Here is a 19,556-nt window from a genome sequence, read left to right as displayed (position 1 = left end):
GTATCTAGCACTCCTAATACAGCACCTTGCTTTGCTATGCAGTGCATGAGACAAACTGCTGCAAGTAAAGACTGAGCAGCCAGTCTTAACTGCTCTTACTTTAGTAGCTTATTCTGTTTTTGATATAGTGCCATGTTATCCGCTTTTTGATCACACTACAAGTTTCAGTCTTGAGCCTAGATTCCTCTGCCTCTGCAAATAAGCCTCTTTTCTTGGGAGAGGGGAAGGCCTGGCTGGGTATGATTGATGTCCCTCAGAGGGTTGACCTGTTGATGTGTCAATAGCAGCATGGCTGTGTCTGCCCTTCAGAAGTCTTTAAGTGCAGCCTTCAGCAGCAAATGTGCCACCTGCACATGCTACGTAACTACAGCAGTGCTTGGAGGTGGAGCAGCTGTTATGCCTAGGGAACAGCTCAGGTGCATCCCCTCAGCATAGTTTTAATGTAAAGAGAGTAGAGATATCTTGCATTGAAGCCAAACTTAACAAAAATAACACATCAGTGACCCAGAGATGTATTGCAGAACATGAATAAAACTGGAACACGAAAGTATAAATATAAATGTCCTTGGTGGTTTATTGTTCTTTGTATGTAAGAAGCTTTATTGTACAACTTACACAACTTTAAAATGGAAAATGGTTAAAAATGTTTAAAAAAAAAAGCATGTTCTTAGAAAATTATGCTAGCAAAAACATGGGGAGGAGGGAAGCAAAAAAAAAAAAAGTCTTCAGTTCAGTGTGCAAACTTTTTATAAAAATAGAAATACTAACTCTACAGGTAGCATTTCATGATAAATTATTTAAATAGCCTATCTACACAATTATGTGATTAACTATTACAATGGCAACAAGAAAAATAATTTATAAAAATACAAGCAATGGTATACAAGATGACAGGAAAAAATATAATACAACACTAGAAATTGTATTTGACCTTTTTTTTTCCAATGCCATTTCCTTACTGGGAATACATTTTCTGCAAAGAAATTTTGATTATGTACAGCATTAACTTTTTAGTACTACAGTAGCTTTAAAGTTTGTTAGACATTTGAACTCTGCTTTATCCAAAGGTTTTTCTCAGTCACACAACAATGAGGTAATGTTAATTTCTTTTCATTTTTTGAAAAGACAAGGAAGTATTATAGATGCTGCCCCTTCTGTTGGGGAAAACAGTCTTTTAATGTACATCAAGCCCTCTGCCTCTTTTGCAAGGACTTGCTGAAATTCTGTTTAGTCCGTGAAGAATTCCTTCTTTTGTAGCTGCACATCACTAGTTACAATACTTAGTGAGCAGTGGCACAAACAGCCGGTTTCAATGGTTGCTGATGGCAGTCATTGTGCCTCTCCCTGCAATCTCCTCAAGGCAGGTATCTTGGCTTTGTGTTAGGGCCCCTGACCCGTGGTAAAGAACCACAGACATTTCCCAGCACTGAATAACATTTAAGATGGTAAATGGCATTCCCTCATCTCTAGCACTATGGCTGGGACAGAAACTGCTACCACCTAAAGGGACTTGAATTTTAGCACTGCAAAACAGTTGCATACCAGGCTAACAACTGCTTTGCCTAAAGAAAGCAAAAGCCAACATTGAGCTCAGACTGAGAAAAACAAACATCCGATTTCCCACTCGTCACTTTTCCCTGCGCATCAAAGCCTTTGTGGGAAAATTGCTCTTTGTAACAAATAGATCACCACTATTTGCTCCAGAAAGGATTTTTCCTCAACTAAACCCCCTCTAGTTTCAGCATAGAACAGAGATAATAAATAATCTGTATTTACAATCTTACAGTCATGAAGACTCGCAACAATTATTAGGTGGATAGTCTTGATGCATTTCTTGTTGTTTTAATCAATAACCCCTCAGTCATTATAACATCAAGAATAGGCAAAAATAAATATTTTACAATTTTATCTACAGGCCCCTTTTCCTCCCCTCCAAAGAAGTGAAGGGGTTTAAAGCATCTATGGCATGTAGAAAAGGAATGTTTTCATTACTATTATTTTTGTGCCTCTTTAACCATAAAAAGTGAAACATATGCTGGTTTCCTGAAGGACAGCACAGTGCTAGCTGAGATGGTGGGGCTTTCTGGCACCATATCTGAAAGAGCACATTTAAAAGGTAGAGCAAGATCTGCTTCTAATCAGGAAAAAACAGAATCTAATCATAAATCCCAGTTCTCCCAAAGCTGGTGTGATCCAGTGTACCAGTTTTTGTCTTCTTTCCCTTCTCCAATGACAGAAATCAGTTTCAGGATATGTTTTGTCCTGTGTAGTACAGAAACTGATCTAGCTCTCCACAAATAGAGTAAGGCTGTGTTTTTATCTAAAAGAGATGACATAAAAAACCAGTAATAATTTCTCCAAGTTAAATGGATGTAAACCAAGATAGCACAGCTGTCCTTAAAAACAAAAAATCTTCTCTCCTATAAGGAATAAAGAAAGACCCAGAGTTCCCTCTCCCACCCAAAACCCCTTCTCCCCACACAATGAAAGGTCTTCAGTTTAAGTAGTCCACAGCACATCCAAAGATGCTCTTTTTACAAAATGCTACTCCATGGGACCTCAGTTAGAGGTGTAGTGACGCTGCACTGTGATAAACAGCAAACAAATCTCTTTCCTACTGAAAGAAGTGTGCTTGTTCAGCGAAGACAATTCTCATTTGCAAGACACATTTGTTTCCTTCCATTTCAGCAGAGGTCAGATACCAAGTATGTTGTCACTTCCATTCTCTCAAAAGCATTCTCTTGAGGCAGGTCATGTGTTTTGAGTCCACTTTTATGAAGAAAGAAGAAAGGAAGGAATAATATAATGGTCCCAGGATTCGTAAGGCTAAACGTTTCAAAAGGTGCAATTACCAGCATTTTTAAATAGTCTCTGAATCCAACAACCTTGTGATTATGTATCTGTGAAAAAGAAAAAAAATTGAGAAATTTAAGTATTTCTGTGTATTATGCATGACTATGCCCAAGTCATTAATGCCAAAAGACATTTGTAAAAAAACCCAAAACTTGGAAGTGCTTAGGTATTTTCTTGAGTTAGACTTCAGAACCTAATCTATGTAACCATTACATGATGAAGTCACAATTTAAGAAGACCAAAGCACCTGGAATTAGTCATATGCATTTACCTCCACTAAACAGCAAGACTGCAATATGCAGACAACCTTTTAATTTGCTTGCTTTTAAGCAAATTAGTTTTTTTGCTTGCTAAAGCCAGTATTTCGTATTTCCACCTTGGACTTTGTCAGCTCTGTTGTTTCATTCTATTTAGCATTTTAAAGGAGATTCAAGATGTATATCATCCACTCAACATGGATTTCTGATACTTTGAAATAACACAATAGAAATATACTTGGGTTGGACTTGATGATCTCTGAGGTCTCTTCCAACCCAGCTGATTTTATGATTCTATACTTAAATTTTGTACTTTTAAGCTTTTAACTGTAAAAAGTTTATCAAGATGATGTCCTGTGTCTGCCTGCAGAACTTGTTTGAGATTGAGCCATGAAAGATCATGGGTGAACTTTCTAGATCTTCTATCTTGATCCATTCTACTTTTCTTGAGAGTGGCTTTCTTGAACAAATTAGTTCATACGGGATCTCTTAAATACAATGTCATCCATACCTCTGCATTCATATTTAAGATCTGAAAAGAACACCATTTCTTGAGAGAAGACAAATAATCCTAGCCGACCACCAGCATAGGTTTTATCATAGATTGGTCCTGAATCCGCCATGATTTTCTTCCCTTCATACATTACAACCCTACAAAGAGACAATAGTACAGCCATCTTTAACAAGCTTCTGTTAGGTTTGTCTTTACAGACATCCACTTCTCTTGAGATAATTACTTCAGATAAAAGGATGATACTTACCTAATGTAGCCAGTCTTTGGTCTATGGCTAAGGCGCCATCTGTATGCAGTGAAATCTTTCCAGCCAATGTGACGAGGATCGTGCCACAAAGTTCTCACCTATGAAAAAACATTTATTAACCAGAAGCCTGAGATGACAGCTATTGTTTTGACAAAAAGATGCCTTGACAATCATCACTACTACTATTAAGGACTTCAAGTAAATCATTAGGGGAAAATTACAAAGTTACTGGTCTTTGCCAGAGACTACACCATTCTGATTAGCATGTGCAAACCATCTGTAAGTGCCTAACTTGGAAGAACGGCCTGCCTTACAGGGCAGAAGAGTACCTTATTGCATTGGAGTAATCATATTATCACATTAAGAGCACTTCAGCATGTAGTTAGTGCCACTCTTACCTGGCCAGGAGTGTTTCCTGTGTGCCACAGAGCATTACGAAGGTGTTCTCCTGGGCCAGTGGTGGAATTCACAACTTTGATGGAGAGACCTGAATAGCCTTGAGCTTTGGTTGGTGTGGGGTCCCAGTAAGACTGGGTGATCTGCTTCCACATGACAACATAGAAACGACTGCTAGATTGGTAGCCAAATACAAAGCCAGCGTAATCATCATCCCTTTCTGTATTGATGAAGAAGGTACCACTGAAGTCCACAGCATTGAATTCATCAAAACCTATGGAGACATTAAAGGGCAAAACTTTAGGGGCTGCTCTTTTGCAATTCTTAGACGACTCCTTAATAGTTTCTCAAGTTCTCCTCCTCTCCCCTACCCCAACAACAAAACAAACAAGCACCCCCAAAAAACACAAACCAACCAAACAAAACCACCCAAAGAAACAAAAACCAAACCAAAAAAACCAAACCCACTAACAACAGTGTAATGCCTGTTAGAGTTACATTTTTCCCCTTACCAACTGCAAGGCCAGGGTCACAGTTGACTGTCTGAACCAGTTCTTTACCCTGGTGACGAACAACCCAGTTTGGATCATTTTGGGATGTTCCTTTGGGATCCAGGGGAATCATCTGAAATTTTCGGAAATCAGTCTCACTAATTTCCACATTTTCAGGGCAGATATCGTCAATGTCTGGCACACTGTCTTGGTCAAAGTCATCCTTGCAAGCATCTCCACGTCCATCACCTGCAGAATAAAAGTAATTTTACCATTACATCACCACCTTTGTTTGCTTCTGAGTCTTACAGCTTGGGAGTTTTAATTGCAGAACTCTTGACTGCCCAGGTACTTCTGGCAGATACAAGACAGAAGCTGCAACACCTAGTGTATAAATGCACTTTCACTCCAGTCTGATAGTGATTCAGGAATAAGTTGGATATGTGGTCATTTTTACATTGCTCTTTACTCCTGAGAAGCACTACAACAACAGTACAGATATTCTAGTTTTTCTTATTTCAAAGTTTTGTTCAATGTGGAAGAGCATGAAAAAATAGCATCAAACTGTTGGAAGATACTCTTAAATGTTATGGTAATACTGGTCACCTTACCATCAGAATCAGCTTGATCTGGGTTGGCAACCAATCTGCAGTTATCTTTGTCATCAGGGATACCATCATTGTCGTCATCATGGTCACAGGCATCACCTTTTCCATCCTTATCATGATCAGCTTGATTGGCATTGGGCACATAGGGGCAGTTATCAAGATTATTTTGATGGCCATCTTCATCTATGTCCTGGTTGTTGTCACACTGATCACCTATGAGGTCAGAATCTGTGTCTTCCTATGGGAGGAGAAAAAAAAAAGCATTCTAAAAAGCCACTTAAGACTGAGATAGGAGTCTCTGAAATGGGAGTTTAAATATATACAGTTAATTGGGATTTCTGCTTGCTTGATCAAGAGCTAAGATGGATGTAGCAAGTGGATTAATATACACTTAAAGCTGCCTGTGCTACCTGGTTTTATCCTGCTTTAGTCTTGTCTTGGTTTGAATTTGAATCCGCAGCATCAGAAAGCAGTGTGGTCATCAGCTTATCTTCTCCCTTCTGCCACGCAACTCTTCTGTCAGTAGCCTACTATATTGGATGCAGAGTACTTTACCTCCCACCTTCCCAGCTAACAGTGTGGTTTCAAGGGCCAGACAAGGGTAGGACTAATCTGTACCCAGCCAGTAGAGGCTGTAACATTAAAACAGAGTCTACAAAGATTTCGTTTTAGAGCTTCTACACCATATCATAATTTTCTTTACAATAAAAGCCTACAATGCTCTTCATGCCCCCCGATTGTTCCCATACTGGCCACAGACTGCATTAACTGCTGTGCTTGCTAATCACATTTTAGCAGTCATTTGCTTAATCAGCTTCTGAAATAAAAACAATCCTGTCACCCTTGAGGTTGCCTCAAGGTTTAGTCCAGTAGTCTTGTTAACACTGGTGGATGACCCCGGTGTTGGCATAGACAGAAGGCATACTACACAGTTTGAATAGCTTCTAATTCTGCCATTTAAAATCTAGTATCTCCACTTATAGAAATTGCTTAGAAAAGTGTTTGGAAAGCCATTGAGTCTTACATTAAGACTTCAAAGTCATAAGAAAAATGTTGCCCTAAGGTGGGGAAGTACTAAAGCAAGCCACAATGACTAAGAAATTTTATATTAAAGTAACCTTCATGTAGCTTTTAGGCTACATGACCACACTACATTACATTCCAGTTATTTGCAACAGCTTTTCTAACCTTTCAAACATTCCAATTATGTCCCTGAAGCTCTTAGTCTTTTAACTGACAGGATGACACATGCTTTATCTATTTCTGCCTTCAAACATTTTTGAACCAGTAAGTTGTCTGAGAGTCTGGATACCCCTAGATTTTTATAAGGATGAATTTCAAAAGTGCCAGAATGTGCCTTTTCCTTAGAACAATCAACTTGTGCTGCTTTCAATGTACTGGTAAAAAAAGTTGTCTTCTGAAATGCAGTTGCTTCAAGCTTAAGGACAAAGATTGAAGTGCAACTTTGAGTCTAAGTGAACGCAGCACTACAGGCTATGAAGAAGGTAATTCCCACTGCCTAGATTTTATACAATGCTCCCGAAGTATTTCATAGTCTCACTATGAGAATCACCACAACTGAGAAACCTAAGAAATGTTAAGGAGATAAGTACACTCAATAGTCTCAAAGACCTTCACTAGAGTTACTTTTCAGAAAATATCTAACAGCTGTTCAAACTGTGAGAGTATGTTTTTTGATAAAGGCACTATCTGGAAGATTACTAAGAATGATTTATAACAAGTGAAATTTAAGGTTTAATTCGTTCAAATGTTTTCTACAACACACAACAGGTTATATTTTTTATCATACCAGTTTATGTAATGCAATCTCATACCTGGTCAGGATTGTGTTCCAGTGGACAATTATCACACTGATCTCCAACACCATCCAAGTCTGTATCCCTCTGGTCTACATTGTAGACATATTGGCAGTTGTCCCTTTCATTAAGCACCCCTGAAAAATTAAGAAAAGTTCATGAATGCAAGTCAGAAATCTAAATGCTGCAAGTGACTGTGTAAACCCACCACACGTTTCTTAGTACATTTTTGAAAGCATTTTGAACATTTGAAAGCTTTGAAACTTGACTTATCACTAGCTCTGCCACACTTCTGTCCTACTGCCTGTGAGAGTGGAGCTACAATTGAACTGTGCCAAAATGTATATATTCTAAAGTGAATTTCTATTAGCCCTAACTGTTCCTTCAGTAGCCTTTGTGTCCTGAAGCCAACACAGGAGAACTTGTGTGTTCAGGGATGAAACTTTAGTAGGAAATCAGTGGTACACTGGGTACATTTGATTCATTGGTGATTAGAAAACCATGTTAAGGAATGGTTAGAGGCCACCTACCATCTCCATCAATATCTACTGCACATGCATCTCCTTCTCCATTGTTGTCAGTGTCAGTTTGATCAGGGTTGTGACTGTAGGGACAGTTATCACAGCGGTCACCAACATCATCCCTGTCATAGTCATATTGCTGTGGGTTGTAGGTGAATGGACAGTTGTCCTGAAAAAGCAAGAAGGAAGTCAAGCTTTAGAAACAAACAATCAAATTAAACCTTTAACCAGAAGAAATGAAAGGCAGGGAAACAGTTAAAACTGGAATACAACTATCTCAAAACATCCTGTTGCTTACATGAGTGTAAGAACAGCTGAATTAAAATTCACTTCCAAAGCTCAAACAGCTGCAGAAAGTTAGATACACATAACTATGCAAACAAAGGTTTCCAGGATAGCTGTCAGTGCCAGCAATTTCCTGTGGTCCTCTCTTAAGATTAAGGTCAGAAGCTAGACCCCACCTTTAGAAAGGGGAATGGGAGAGCCACATTCTCAAAGGCTGTTCTTTTCTGTTGTCTTACCCGGTCATCAGGAATGCCATCATCATCATCATCACTGTCACAGGCATCACCAATCCCATCCTTATCATAGTCTTCCTGCCCAGAGTTAGGCAGATTAGGGCAGTTATCCTAGAAAGCATAGAGTACACAGATGTGTTCATTCCTGAGGTGATTACAATAGGAAGTTGAGCAGGTAAGATCTAACGATTTGGCAAAACCACAGTATGTCAATCAGGTAGGTGTTCTATTACTGTAATTCTCTCAATTTAAGCTAGTCATTACAGTGATAAGTCTTAGAAAGTTCAAATAGTTCTTAAAATAAAGATTGGGTTGCTTTAGAGAATCTTACCCTGTTTTTCTTTCCCTGGAGATACCTATGTGTCAAAGCAAAGCTGATGCAGATACAGCCTAAACTAGAATCTTCCTAGAACATTTTACAAGTGTTTATAATCGTGTCAGGCTTCATTTTTTCCCATATTGCAAGAATATATAAAGCAGTACAGCAACAGCAAGAGCCTGTTAGCAATGCCTTGACAATGGTATCTCTACACTTCCTCTGTCCATAGAGGGTTATTTGCAGAGAAGATAGTTTAATAGCTCTAACTAGACAGAAATTTGCTTTATTTCCCAACACTAACAAATTTGGTATATTTCTTAGTCAGGCTGTTATAATCGTAGATGGGAAAAGAGGATAAACTTACTTTTTTACAGTGGTAAGTGGCATTGGCAACACAAACAAGGTTCTCATTTGGCCATCCATCCAAGTCAGTATCTTCTCCACAGATTATGCCATTACCAGCATAGCCTGGTTTACATTCACAGCGATACATGGGGTCACTGAAGTGGCCAAGGTAATTGCATTTGGCATTCTTGTTGCAGTCATGTGTTCCATCTGTGCATGGATTACGTGGCTTGCAGACCTAGAAGGCCACACAGAAATTAAACCCACTGAAAACATATTTTTATCCCTCATTCTTTCCCCAGAGATTCAAATAAATCCTTATCCTTCAACCAGGTTAAAAAAAAAGCCTCATACATGACATTCTTCCAGTCCCCAACTCCAGTAGCAGTCTTGGCATTGATTGTTTTTCTTGTTCAAAGCTTATATATTTTCAAATGGAACCAAGCACTAAGATATGTGAGGCACATACTGTTGTATCATTAGTGAATACTGATTTACTCCTAAATTACTTCTAAAATTATGTGTAACATCTGGACCCTCCGTGGCTGGGGCAGGCAGTTATATTTAAAACTCAATATGAATTTCAGTAGAAACTGCTTAATGCTCCTTCTGCTCTGAATCACAGAAGATGGTGCTTTACTAAATGTACCAAGTCCTTCTTGCTTAAAATGCATATGTATTTTCTGTTTTTTAGAAACTTTGTGAGATTTCATAACCCAGAACAGTTCTCAAGTACCTGTTTGTTAGTCAGGGCATCCTCAACACTGCGACCAAATGGCTGTGTTCCAGTGAAACGTGGTGGGCAAGGCAGACAGTTGTACCCAGGTTCAGTATTTTCACACCCATGCACTCCATTGAAGACAAAGCAGGCATCGGGAACCTCTTTGCACTGAAATGCAAGTTTGAGGTAGAGGATACCAACACAGTATTAGAAAACACTGATTCTATTCTCCCTTTTCATTTTATTTCCTTCTCTTTCAAGAAGCAAACTATAGATTTCTTACCTCATCAATATCTTGGCAGTGAACACCATCCCCATGGTAGCCAGTGGGACAGGAACCACACTTCCAGGAACCATCAGGGGAGCTGGTACATGTAGCCCCCGCAAAGCAAGGGTTAGACAAACACCCATCTGAGAAACAAATGAGAAAGTGTTACAGTGAGGGATTCTTACTATGCTGCTACAGTACTGTATTTGATATCCTGGTTTAAAATTCTAGCACTTGTGGTTTACAGACTTAAGTAAAATTTTTATATCTATTTTCAAGATTTCCAACAACCTTCAGATGTTTTTGGGAAAATGAATACTCACCAATTGGACAGTCCTGTTTGTTGCAGACCTGAGTCCCTCTAGCTTCACCTACACAAGTCTTCCCACCATACTGAGGCTCAGGATTATTGCAGAGACGGCTACGCTTTTGAAGTCCTCCTCCACATGTCACTGTGCAAGCATCCCATGGAGACCATGGTCCCCAGTTGCCATTAACTAAAGGGAGACAAGTTGGAAGACATTTATAGCATTAAATTTAGTGCTACAACTAGTTTCTACCTCACCAAGGACTATTATTTTTCTAGTGAGAGCACTTCAGACATTGTTCCAACATAGATGACAGAATTATTGGACTCCAAAGAGGAGGCACAGAAAATAGTTTAGTTTCAGATGAAACTAACCTATGAAGTTTTACATAGCCCACCTCTAAGTTTAAAGAGAGAATACTAGAACTAGGTTATATAGCAACTACTCCAGGAATTCATCATTTAAGCTACAAAACAGTAGTTACCACCAGGACACACTTACTTGGGCAAGGATCTTTCTGGCAGGCTTTGTTTTCTCTTGCCTCTCCCTCACAAGGTTTGCCATTCAGCTGTGGTACTGGAGAGTTGCAGAGACGAATTCTAGTGATGATGCCCGTGCCGCAAGTGACAGAACAAGATGACCATGGTGACCAGTGACTCCAGCCACCATCCTGTTTAACTACAAGAGAGAGATGTCTGTTAATAGTTTCAGAAAACTTAAGCTGCACAGCACCGAGGATGTAACCAGTACCAGAACGGTACCAAAGACTTCATATACAACAGTCTCTGCACTGTCACAGATCAAGTTTTGTTGCTAGAGACATTTCATACCTAAACTAAGGTCAAATTTTGTCCTGAGAGCAGTGCCCAAACATGCCTTTTTACTGCATTAACTATCTGCTTCCCTTTACCTGATTAAATACAAGTCCTTAAAGCTAGAAGACAACAATCCACGCCAGTGACAGAATTACATGGTGATTTTTGCTGTTAACATTAAGCCAGTTCAAGTAGCCTATGTTTTACAACCAGCATGAGTAGATTAAGTACTTACATCTCTTATCACACTCCTGAAGGTGGCAAGTTCGAGTCTGCACAGAAGACCCTTCACAGCGGTTATTGAGACTGTCACAGGAACGCCCTCTTTGCTGAATCCCGTTACCACAGGTCACGGAACATGAGGTCCATTCAGACCAAGGAGACCATCCATCATCTGCATAGTCGCTAGCTGCAGAGGGATACAGCTCTGAATATAAGTCCATAGTCTTTTCTCCCACCCCTCTCACCACAAAAAAAGGACACAGCTATCCTCAAAAGCCACATGCATCTTCCTTTCTTGTACAAGATAAAGGACATGAACTCAAATATTTCAGTAGGTTGTGTCTTGTAGAACACATTGAACACACATCACTTAAGTGATTAACATCAAAGAGGCATCAGACTAACTGTACTTCACTAGTGCAAGGTTATCCTTGTATATCCAGTTGTGGGATACTTCAGAGCAGCATGTGTCTAGTTAAATGAAGCCAACTGCTATAGAAATGTGAATGAATTAAGTACTTACGCCAGCACCGGGGACAGCACTCCCCATCAGGCACAGTGGCATTGGAACAAGGCATGAGAGGACAGGACACTTTCCGGCATATAGTAGCAGAGTTCTGTAAAGAATTGTGAGAATTGCAATAAAGAAGTGGAATATAAGCAATGTCTAGAGTCTGGTTAAATAATAGAGATCTTTTCTGCAGCAAAGACTCAATAGCAGATCTAAAGCAGAGATCCTCGTATTTAGAGCTAATACAACCCAAAGGTATTTTCAGTCAAACTTCCTCTCATTTCCTTTCTCACCCCTTATTTTTTAGTCAAGAGCAAAAGTATTTTTGTTTTGCAGAAGTTTATCAGGAGTAGCTAGCAAATGCTGACTAAAATAAAGGATTATACTTTGGATATCACATGATAAGGTCAGACTTCAAGGAAATGAAACAAGAATGAGAGGCTAACTTTCTTTCCAGTTAATATGGATTTAAGCTGATTATATGGTAGAGATAAAATGAGTTTAGTGGACTCTGCTCAAGATCCATGAAATCTATAACTTATACTTAGAAGTTTTTGATCTGTAAGCCAAACAGTCAGAATAAGAACACCCACCTCCAATCTCAATGAGAGCTAAAGGGCACTCTATAGTTTTGCTTCTTGAGGCAGCAGCTTGGTCAGAAGAATGCTCTTATGATTACTATTTTAATCTCCCTGAGCAAATTACTACATTAAAGCAATTACAGCTAAAACTGAGAAAGAAGGTTGATAGGAAAGAGGCAGATGCAGAAGTCACAGTATCCTTTGCTGACTACAAGACAAAAGATGTTGAGAGCTATAGAAGCAGATGCAGAAGAGAATCTTTGGATTGCACATATACAAATAGCCAGCTTTTAGTTTCTAAAGATTGGCTTGCTAGTTAACCCACTCTTCGGTAGACTACTGGTACTCCAAGATGCTTTTGCTAGGGTATACTTAAATGGAACAAGCAAATAGTTTAAAGAAACACTGAAACTGTACGTTTTGTGTATATTTACATTCTCCAGAAATGAAACAAAGCATAAATATCTTGGCAAGTGATCCTGGGATTTAAACAGCTAACCTGACATCTGAAAGGGATTGCTGTTCCATATAATCTGTAACAGCTAATAGAAAACAGCTAGAAGCATTTGCTAGATAAACACCACTGCAGAAAAGTTGAAGTGCCTTTTCTCAGTACTAGAACATCATTTCCTACTAAGCCAGCAGGAGGTTCAGTGAAGACAGAAGGTACATCTAAAGTATTCTAGGAAGCAAAGCTGATAGTATTATACATTTGTTCTATTGATGCTGACTTTTAGTTTACTCATTGACTTATGTAAAAAATGTAGGCATTTCCCAAATTAAGGAACTAAAAGGGTGTTAATAGTAATATCAGAGTTATGTTTTGTATAATTTTCTAAAATACTGCTGTTGTAACACAGAATGAAAGTTGCCTTTATACCAGAGATCTAGTAGAATGAAATAAACTGAATCATTCTATGGCTACTCTACTATGCCCAGTTCTGTGTACAAATCACTAACGAAGAATATAATTTAAAAGTACCTGTTAATTCTGACTCCTGAGTTTATATTCAGAGGATTTGTGAATGTGAGGAATCTTACCTGGCAAGTACATTCAGTGCAGCTGTCAATAGTCCACTCCTCTTTATTTTTATGCAAGATTCCATCATAAATGCACGCTCCAGGAGTGATCTGGACCACTTTGGCTATGATTTCGTTTTCTTCAGTCTTGGAGTGGGGCAGGTGGTGGTGAGAAGCAAAGATAAGATATTTAGAAGTTAATACAGAAAACACCCTTTTTCACAAAAGTCAAAGTAAATTTATTGCTGTTCATACAGGCTCTCAAAAGGCAGGTTATAATTAATGTACTATGTACCAGTTAATAAAAGGTACCATGAATTTAACCAACACTCACCACTTTGCGAACTCTGTCTTGAAGTGTTGTGACCATGGACCGAAGCCCTTGCAGTTCCACAAACATATTTGTCAGTTCATCACAGGAAAATCCACAGACTGCTTGGATGTCCTTTGTTTTATGGCCAATGTAATTAGTGCGGATAGCTGGGCTGGAACCATTGATAGGGTTGTCCAAAGTAATGATTGCACTAGTGGCTAAGAGAAAACACAGACACAGTAAATGCAATTTTTATCATGTCCATTTATCATTCCAGGATAACACCTGCTAAACAGCTGTTATCAGATTCACTAGGGTGCCTGCTGAAATATAATCTTATTTCTTATGCAATGTGGATTTGCATGTCAGCATACTTCTGAGTTCTGTTTAAACTTGTCTTTCTAATGTAATGAGAAATCATATTTTTAATAGGTCATTGGATTCAGAGGATTGTAAACTTACAGCTGGAGCAGCCTTTGTTCCTCAGGATAGTTTCCAGCGTTGTTCCAAACACAAACCGCACATTCTGCAGCAGTCCCTGTGGATGGAGGAAGAATTACAGCTTCTTTAAGCAACTTTAAGGGAAAGAAGTATCACTTGCGTGGAAAGACCTAAGGTCATATGAGACCCTTAAGAGTAATTTCATGACAGAAAGATGAAAAAGTGAAACACATTCTTCTTAACGAAAATGAGCCCTGCTTCCTAATAGTCTCATCCTTGATGACAAAGACCTGGCAACATTCCAGGCAGGAAGATAAAAAACCCATGAATTTCTGAACCTCATACAAGAAGCTGAGCAGTGAAGCTACACCTACCTGTCCAGAAGCTTCAGTGCATTCCTACTGCGGCAGAAATTTCCATCCCTGCAAATTTAATACTTCACCCTTCAAATTCCATTATGAAAGTTTTCTATATTTAAAGGTTTGTAGCTTTTTAGGCTGGTTGAGCAGCTAATGTACCTTTAAAGCAGATGACTGAAAATACTTGGCAAAAACATATGCGAAAGTCTTACCTGGAAGTTGTCATTGACTCCCCCTTTGGCAATTCGGAGCCTGGCACTGCTGGCGAGGTCCCTAGTGAAGATGTTCTGGATGGGGATGTCCAGTTCAGCATTCTCCATTTTCTCACACCCCACATAGAGCTGAGCTCGATCCTCCTGCACAAACAGGGTGATATTCTTCCAATGTCCTGTAGCTAGCAAGACATCCTCTACAGACACTAATTGCTGCTTGCCATCACCAGAAAGGCTCAGGTCCAGGGAGCCTGCCTTGCCATTTGATACCAGACTGAAGACATGACCAGAGCCATCTTTCTGTTCCACAGACAGGAGCGTGCCCCTGCTTTTCTTGGCTTGCCGGAGAGTGGCCAGGAGGATGAAGCCCTTCTCAGCATGGATGGCATCTAACAAGTCTTGGAACTTCGGGTCAGGGACAGCAGGGATGTGACTGGCATCTTCAATGCGGTAAGCAGGGCTGGACGAATCTGGTCCTTTCACCAGGTACACTCCTGGTGCCCGGCGCCCACCTCCCTTCCGCATGAAGCCAATGAGTTCAAAGAGATCGAAGACACTGTTATCATCACTCCTAGACTCTGCAGAGAGAGATCGGAACAAGCATCATAAGAAAAGGACAAGAAGAGGCTAAATAAGTGCATATCTTCCACAATTACTTAATATTTTGGCTCCTGGTGCAGGTCGTGCATGGCACAGCACCTCACATCAGAGCAGATACAGTAGCTCTGATGGTGCAGCACTCCCACCAGGAGCTGCAGCGTGGCAGTACATGTGCATTCTTGTACAGGTGCCAGTTAGCACAGGAGTGCCAGGTACCTGCTGACTGACACACAAAGGTAACAGCCACTCTGGCACCTCATGCTTTAGCAGAGAAGAAATGGACAGCAAAGCCCAGACCACAGTATTCCCATGCTAGGATATAGCAAACAGCTCAGTTAATTCAGATGAGTGACAGCAAGCACAGCAGCTGCTTCTCTACATGGTACCATCCGCCAGTTCCTACATCATGTTCCCTGTCCTCTGTCCACTGCAGAGGTGGGATAAGCTACGTGCTCAAGTCCTGGAGACGGCATGCCTGTTTCTGAAGGCTACACAAATTCACACCAGAGAGTTTTCTGTTCCCAGCTAGCTGATGCTCCTCTTAAAACGTTTCTTGTTCATTGAAAGCTTTGGAGCTTTTCACCACCGAACACAACTCCATCTGCCTAAACAGGCACCTAAGAAGAGGGGTTTTTTTTGTACTTCCCTTCTCTGACTGTTCTGGGACTAGCACAGAGCTGGCCTTACCTGCAGTCCGCTTGGTCTCTGAGCCGCTGAGCACGAGGAGCAGGAGGCAGAGCGCAGTCGCTGGCCCCATGGCAAAGGTCTGTCTCTGAACCAGCCTGGGGACACACACAAGAGAGAAGGTCACCGCGCTGCCGTCACACCCAGAACGCCCGGAGGGCAAACCGGCGCCAGCAGGAAGGGAGAGCGGCGGGCACGGGACAGGTGCCCCCGGGCGCCCTCGGAGGGGAGGACGGCGAGAGCGGTGGGAGCAGCTTCAGCACTTACCTGCGGGAAGAGCGATGCGGGCGGTTCAGCGCCGGCCTCCGGGCACCGAGACTGATATCCGCGGGAGCCCCGAGCGTCCGGGGCTGGAGGGCGAACGGCGGTGGCTGCGCTGCCGGGACTCTGGGGGCGCCGCCGCCGCGCGCGGCTTTAAAGGGATGGCTCGCATTCCTGGGCGCGCGGCGGGCCAATCGGCGGCGGCGGGGCAGGAAGCGGGAGGCGGGAGCCGGGAGCCGGGTGGCTCCGGGGCCAGGGACAACTTTCCGCAGGGCCGGGGGCGGGCGCGCCCCGCTGGGCGGGGGCGCGGGTGTCGCTGTGCCGCGAGGGGGCGCTGGGCCCTCGGGGCCGCCCCGCGCCCTTCGTCTTCGTCGCTGCCAGCGGCTGCCGCGCCGGAGCCGTCGGGGGCCGTCGTTTCTCAACCGGCCTTGAACTCCGCCTGGCACCCGCTGCCGCCTGTCCCGCCGCCCGCCAGGCGGCCCGACCCGGCCCTGCCCTCCCCTCCGGCCCCTTGGCTCCGGCCGCGCGCACCGGCGCGGGGGGCGCGTCCCGCCGCCCGCACCTGACTGCACCCCGGAGGGGAGGTGTGCCCCGATGCCACCGCCTCCCGCTGTCCTGAGGCGCTGATCAAAGCATCCTTCACTTAATTAACCCAATTTGCTTAATGAGAGCTTCTCTTCCTGCCTGCTGGTCGCAATACACAGCACATGGGACACACACTGGGTCCAGGAAAGGAGCAATATACTGATTCTTGTTAGCTCTTCCTGAGCACCCTTGGAAGAGACGGGCCATATGGGGGAAGAGAGGGGAACATGGCCGGGAGGGCAGCAGCCTGGAGGAGCAGGGGTCTGCTCTCTCCTACTTCCCACTCCATCACTCCTTGTCATTGGAGAAAGGTGTCATTGGCCTTAGGAATTAAATGATTATTGCTGTACTTCAGTAGAAATTCTCCCATAGCAACTCTGTTTAGTGAACAAAATGACAAACACTACTTCAGCTAGGAATTTTCTGTGTAATCTGAATTTCAGGTAACAGGAAGTCTTTTAAAGGTTAAAAGCCATGCTCCTACGTCACGTCATACTCTGAATGACTAAAAGTGACTTGAGCATGTGAAATGGCTTTGAAGTAATCGAATTCCAAAAATGTTTAATTCCTCTGCATTCCCTGGCCATTGTATGCTTGGCATGTGCTCCTGTGGAAAGCCGAGTGTCAGTGAATGAGAAGGATCTTGTCATGCGATTGCGTGTGTGCTGAGGAAAAATTGGAGTGAGCGGTAGCTAAGTTGTAGTCTAAACAGAACAGTGTAAAATGCACCAGACATTCAGACTGGCTAATGCATGAGGACACATTACTGCTCTACAGATTATCCTGGAAAACGCTCTGGGAAATTCTTGACCCAAAGAATGAGATAGCTGCAGTACTGTGTATATTAGGGCAAACCCAAAATGATTGTCTGCATTTTTAACTTAGGAGACAGAGTATACCATATCATCTGAAGCAGACCTCTTTACTGTACAATGATTCATTGAAGAAAAACCTCAAGCGTTCCAAGATAAAAAACTGAGAGAGAAAAGAAATGATGGTGACAACGAGAACCCTGTCGGTAAAAGAAACCCAAAAGATCAGCAAGAGAGAGAGCAAGCAAGATATACTGACTGCTCCTACCTGGACAGCTTTAACTGACAGGTAGTTGTAATTCTTAGTGGTCAGCTCTGATGCCGTGAGTGCCCCCCAAAACAGGACTCTGAGCCAAGTTAATGTGGGATGAGATAAAAAGGTACATTCTTTAATGTCCAGGCTTAGGGCTTTTAGGAATACATGATGACATCTCCGTGCACCCTCTCTTGAACACTGATTTTCATGGGTTTTATAATATTGCCCACCCAATCCCCAGTTTACACATCTCTTAGTCCAGTCCCACTCCCACCCCTGTGCCATCCCCTAGGATTTTGGGGCTGGGGTCACTGGGACCCCCTGTTCTTCATTCTCTTCTTCCTTGGGCTTTGGAGTTTTTCCAGTGTTCTTAGACTCAAGGTTGTTGGTTTATGTTTGGTCTTGTTTTGCAGGCCTTTGTGATAGTCTTCAGCTCTTGTACCTTGAAGAGAGCCTAAATAGCTAAAAGAATTTGAGCTACTAATCTGTGGTAGGGGTTAGGATGTGTAAACAATGAACTTAAGCTGTTACAAATATGAATACTACATTTGCTACAGTTACTGTGTTCTTAAAATCTATAAAAATGAAAAATCAGAAACACTTTTGGCATCAGCTCTCTAAGCCCTTTATATACCAGTGAGTTTCTCTTATGGATTTTCTCATGAAAGCCAAAGGGGCTGCTGCCTGGGGAGTTACGAGCTTTTCTTCATGTGGCAGTAAGTCAAACTGAGATTAGCCTTGAAAGGCTGTGAGAGAACCTCAGAAGTGTTCTTACATCAATGAGACGTTTGGGCCAGCAACCAGGAACTGCACACTTCAAAATGAAAAATAATGTCCAAAATTTATCTCTTATTTCATCCAAATGTGTGTGGAGGAGTCTATAATCCCTTGCCAGAATACTCCTTGATGGGTATTGTGAGAGTTTGTAAATTTCATTGAGAGAGTTTGTAAGTTGGACCCATCTTTAAATTTTAAGGAATGCATTTAGAACATGAATTCAACTTCGAGCTGTCTGATTACAGCAGAAATACACCACAGTGACTGAGGTCTGACCCATCATTTCAGCATGTCCTACACTTCCAAGTTCAAATGTTTGCCACTGTATGCAGACCAAGCTTTGCTGACTTCTGTGGGAGCTAATACAAATTTATACCCTTATAACTGATACCAGGATTTGCCACTTAGCTCTACTCTAGTAGGCAAGAGATGACTGACTTGTTGAAACATTTTAGTGGAATTTGGTCTTGGGAGTGTATGGATGTTTTGTGGGGTTATTCTGTTGTTCACTCTCTTGTCATGAATCCTGGAGTCACATCCTTTTCCTTACTTTTTCTGGAGTTCAGGGTTCTTTTATATTTTCATTGAATGGTCGTTCCAGACTATAGTTACAAATCCAAAACTTCCTAGTATTGCTTCATTTAAGACTGTAAAAAAAGTTGTAAAAAGTACTGGATATACAGTAAGTATTTTGAAGAACATTGATAATAGTTTCACTTCTGTGAGTGTAAATATGGTCCCACTTCATTGTAGCCATTGACTGAGACTTAGTTAATATGTTAATGGTACCCTCAGAATTTGGAAAAAAGAATTTCTATTGCAGTTGCATTCCTTTAATTGGTGATATATGCAGAATTAATTTGGGCTTTTACACAGAATGAAGGGATGAAGGGATTGAGAGCAGCCCTGCCAAGAAGGACTTGG

General features: G+C 41.7%; 1 protein-coding gene across 1 annotated transcript; it reads right to left on the bottom strand.

Moving 5' to 3' along the window:
- Positions 1 to 548: 548 nt before the first annotated feature.
- Positions 549 to 16,316, bottom strand: THBS1 (thrombospondin 1). Its single transcript, XM_071558072.1, has 22 exons — positions 16,209 to 16,316; positions 15,945 to 16,039; positions 14,658 to 15,235; positions 14,108 to 14,183; positions 13,667 to 13,863; positions 13,354 to 13,479; positions 11,744 to 11,837; positions 11,234 to 11,407; positions 10,685 to 10,861; positions 10,199 to 10,372; positions 9,891 to 10,018; positions 9,623 to 9,775; positions 8,906 to 9,124; positions 8,226 to 8,333; positions 7,714 to 7,873; positions 7,202 to 7,320; positions 5,370 to 5,604; positions 4,780 to 5,007; positions 4,270 to 4,541; positions 3,872 to 3,969; positions 3,622 to 3,761; positions 549 to 2,900 (listed from the first exon to the last, which is right to left on the bottom strand). Exons 2-22 carry the CDS (start codon positions 16,012 to 16,014, stop codon positions 2,893 to 2,895), a joined length of 3,534 nt encoding a protein of 1,177 aa, XP_071414173.1. The 5' UTR covers positions 16,015 to 16,039; positions 16,209 to 16,316; the 3' UTR covers positions 549 to 2,892.
- Positions 16,317 to 19,556: the final 3,240 nt, after the last annotated feature.

The sequence above is a fragment of the Pithys albifrons genome, chromosome 6 (genome assembly GCF_047495875.1).
Source record: "Pithys albifrons albifrons isolate INPA30051 chromosome 6, PitAlb_v1, whole genome shotgun sequence".
Lineage (NCBI taxonomy): Eukaryota > Metazoa > Chordata > Aves > Passeriformes > Thamnophilidae > Pithys > Pithys albifrons.
Note: the sequence above shows the minus strand (reverse complement) of the source record. Positions and strands in the feature narration are given on the sequence as shown.

Excerpts from the sequence above, each read along its gene's own strand:
- THBS1 (XM_071558072.1), bottom strand. The coding sequence starts at position 16,014 with ATGGGGCCAGCGACTGCGCTCTGCCTCCTGCTCCTCGTGCTCAGCGGC. Across the intron at positions 9,125-9,622 it reads ATGCCCTGACTAACAAACAG|GTCTGCAAGCCACGTAATCC; the intron begins GTACTTGAGAAC and ends GTGGCCTTCTAG. Across the intron at positions 3,970-4,269 it reads CAGGAAACACTCCTGGCCAG|GTGAGAACTTTGTGGCACGA; the intron begins GTAAGAGTGGCA and ends GTTTTTTCATAG.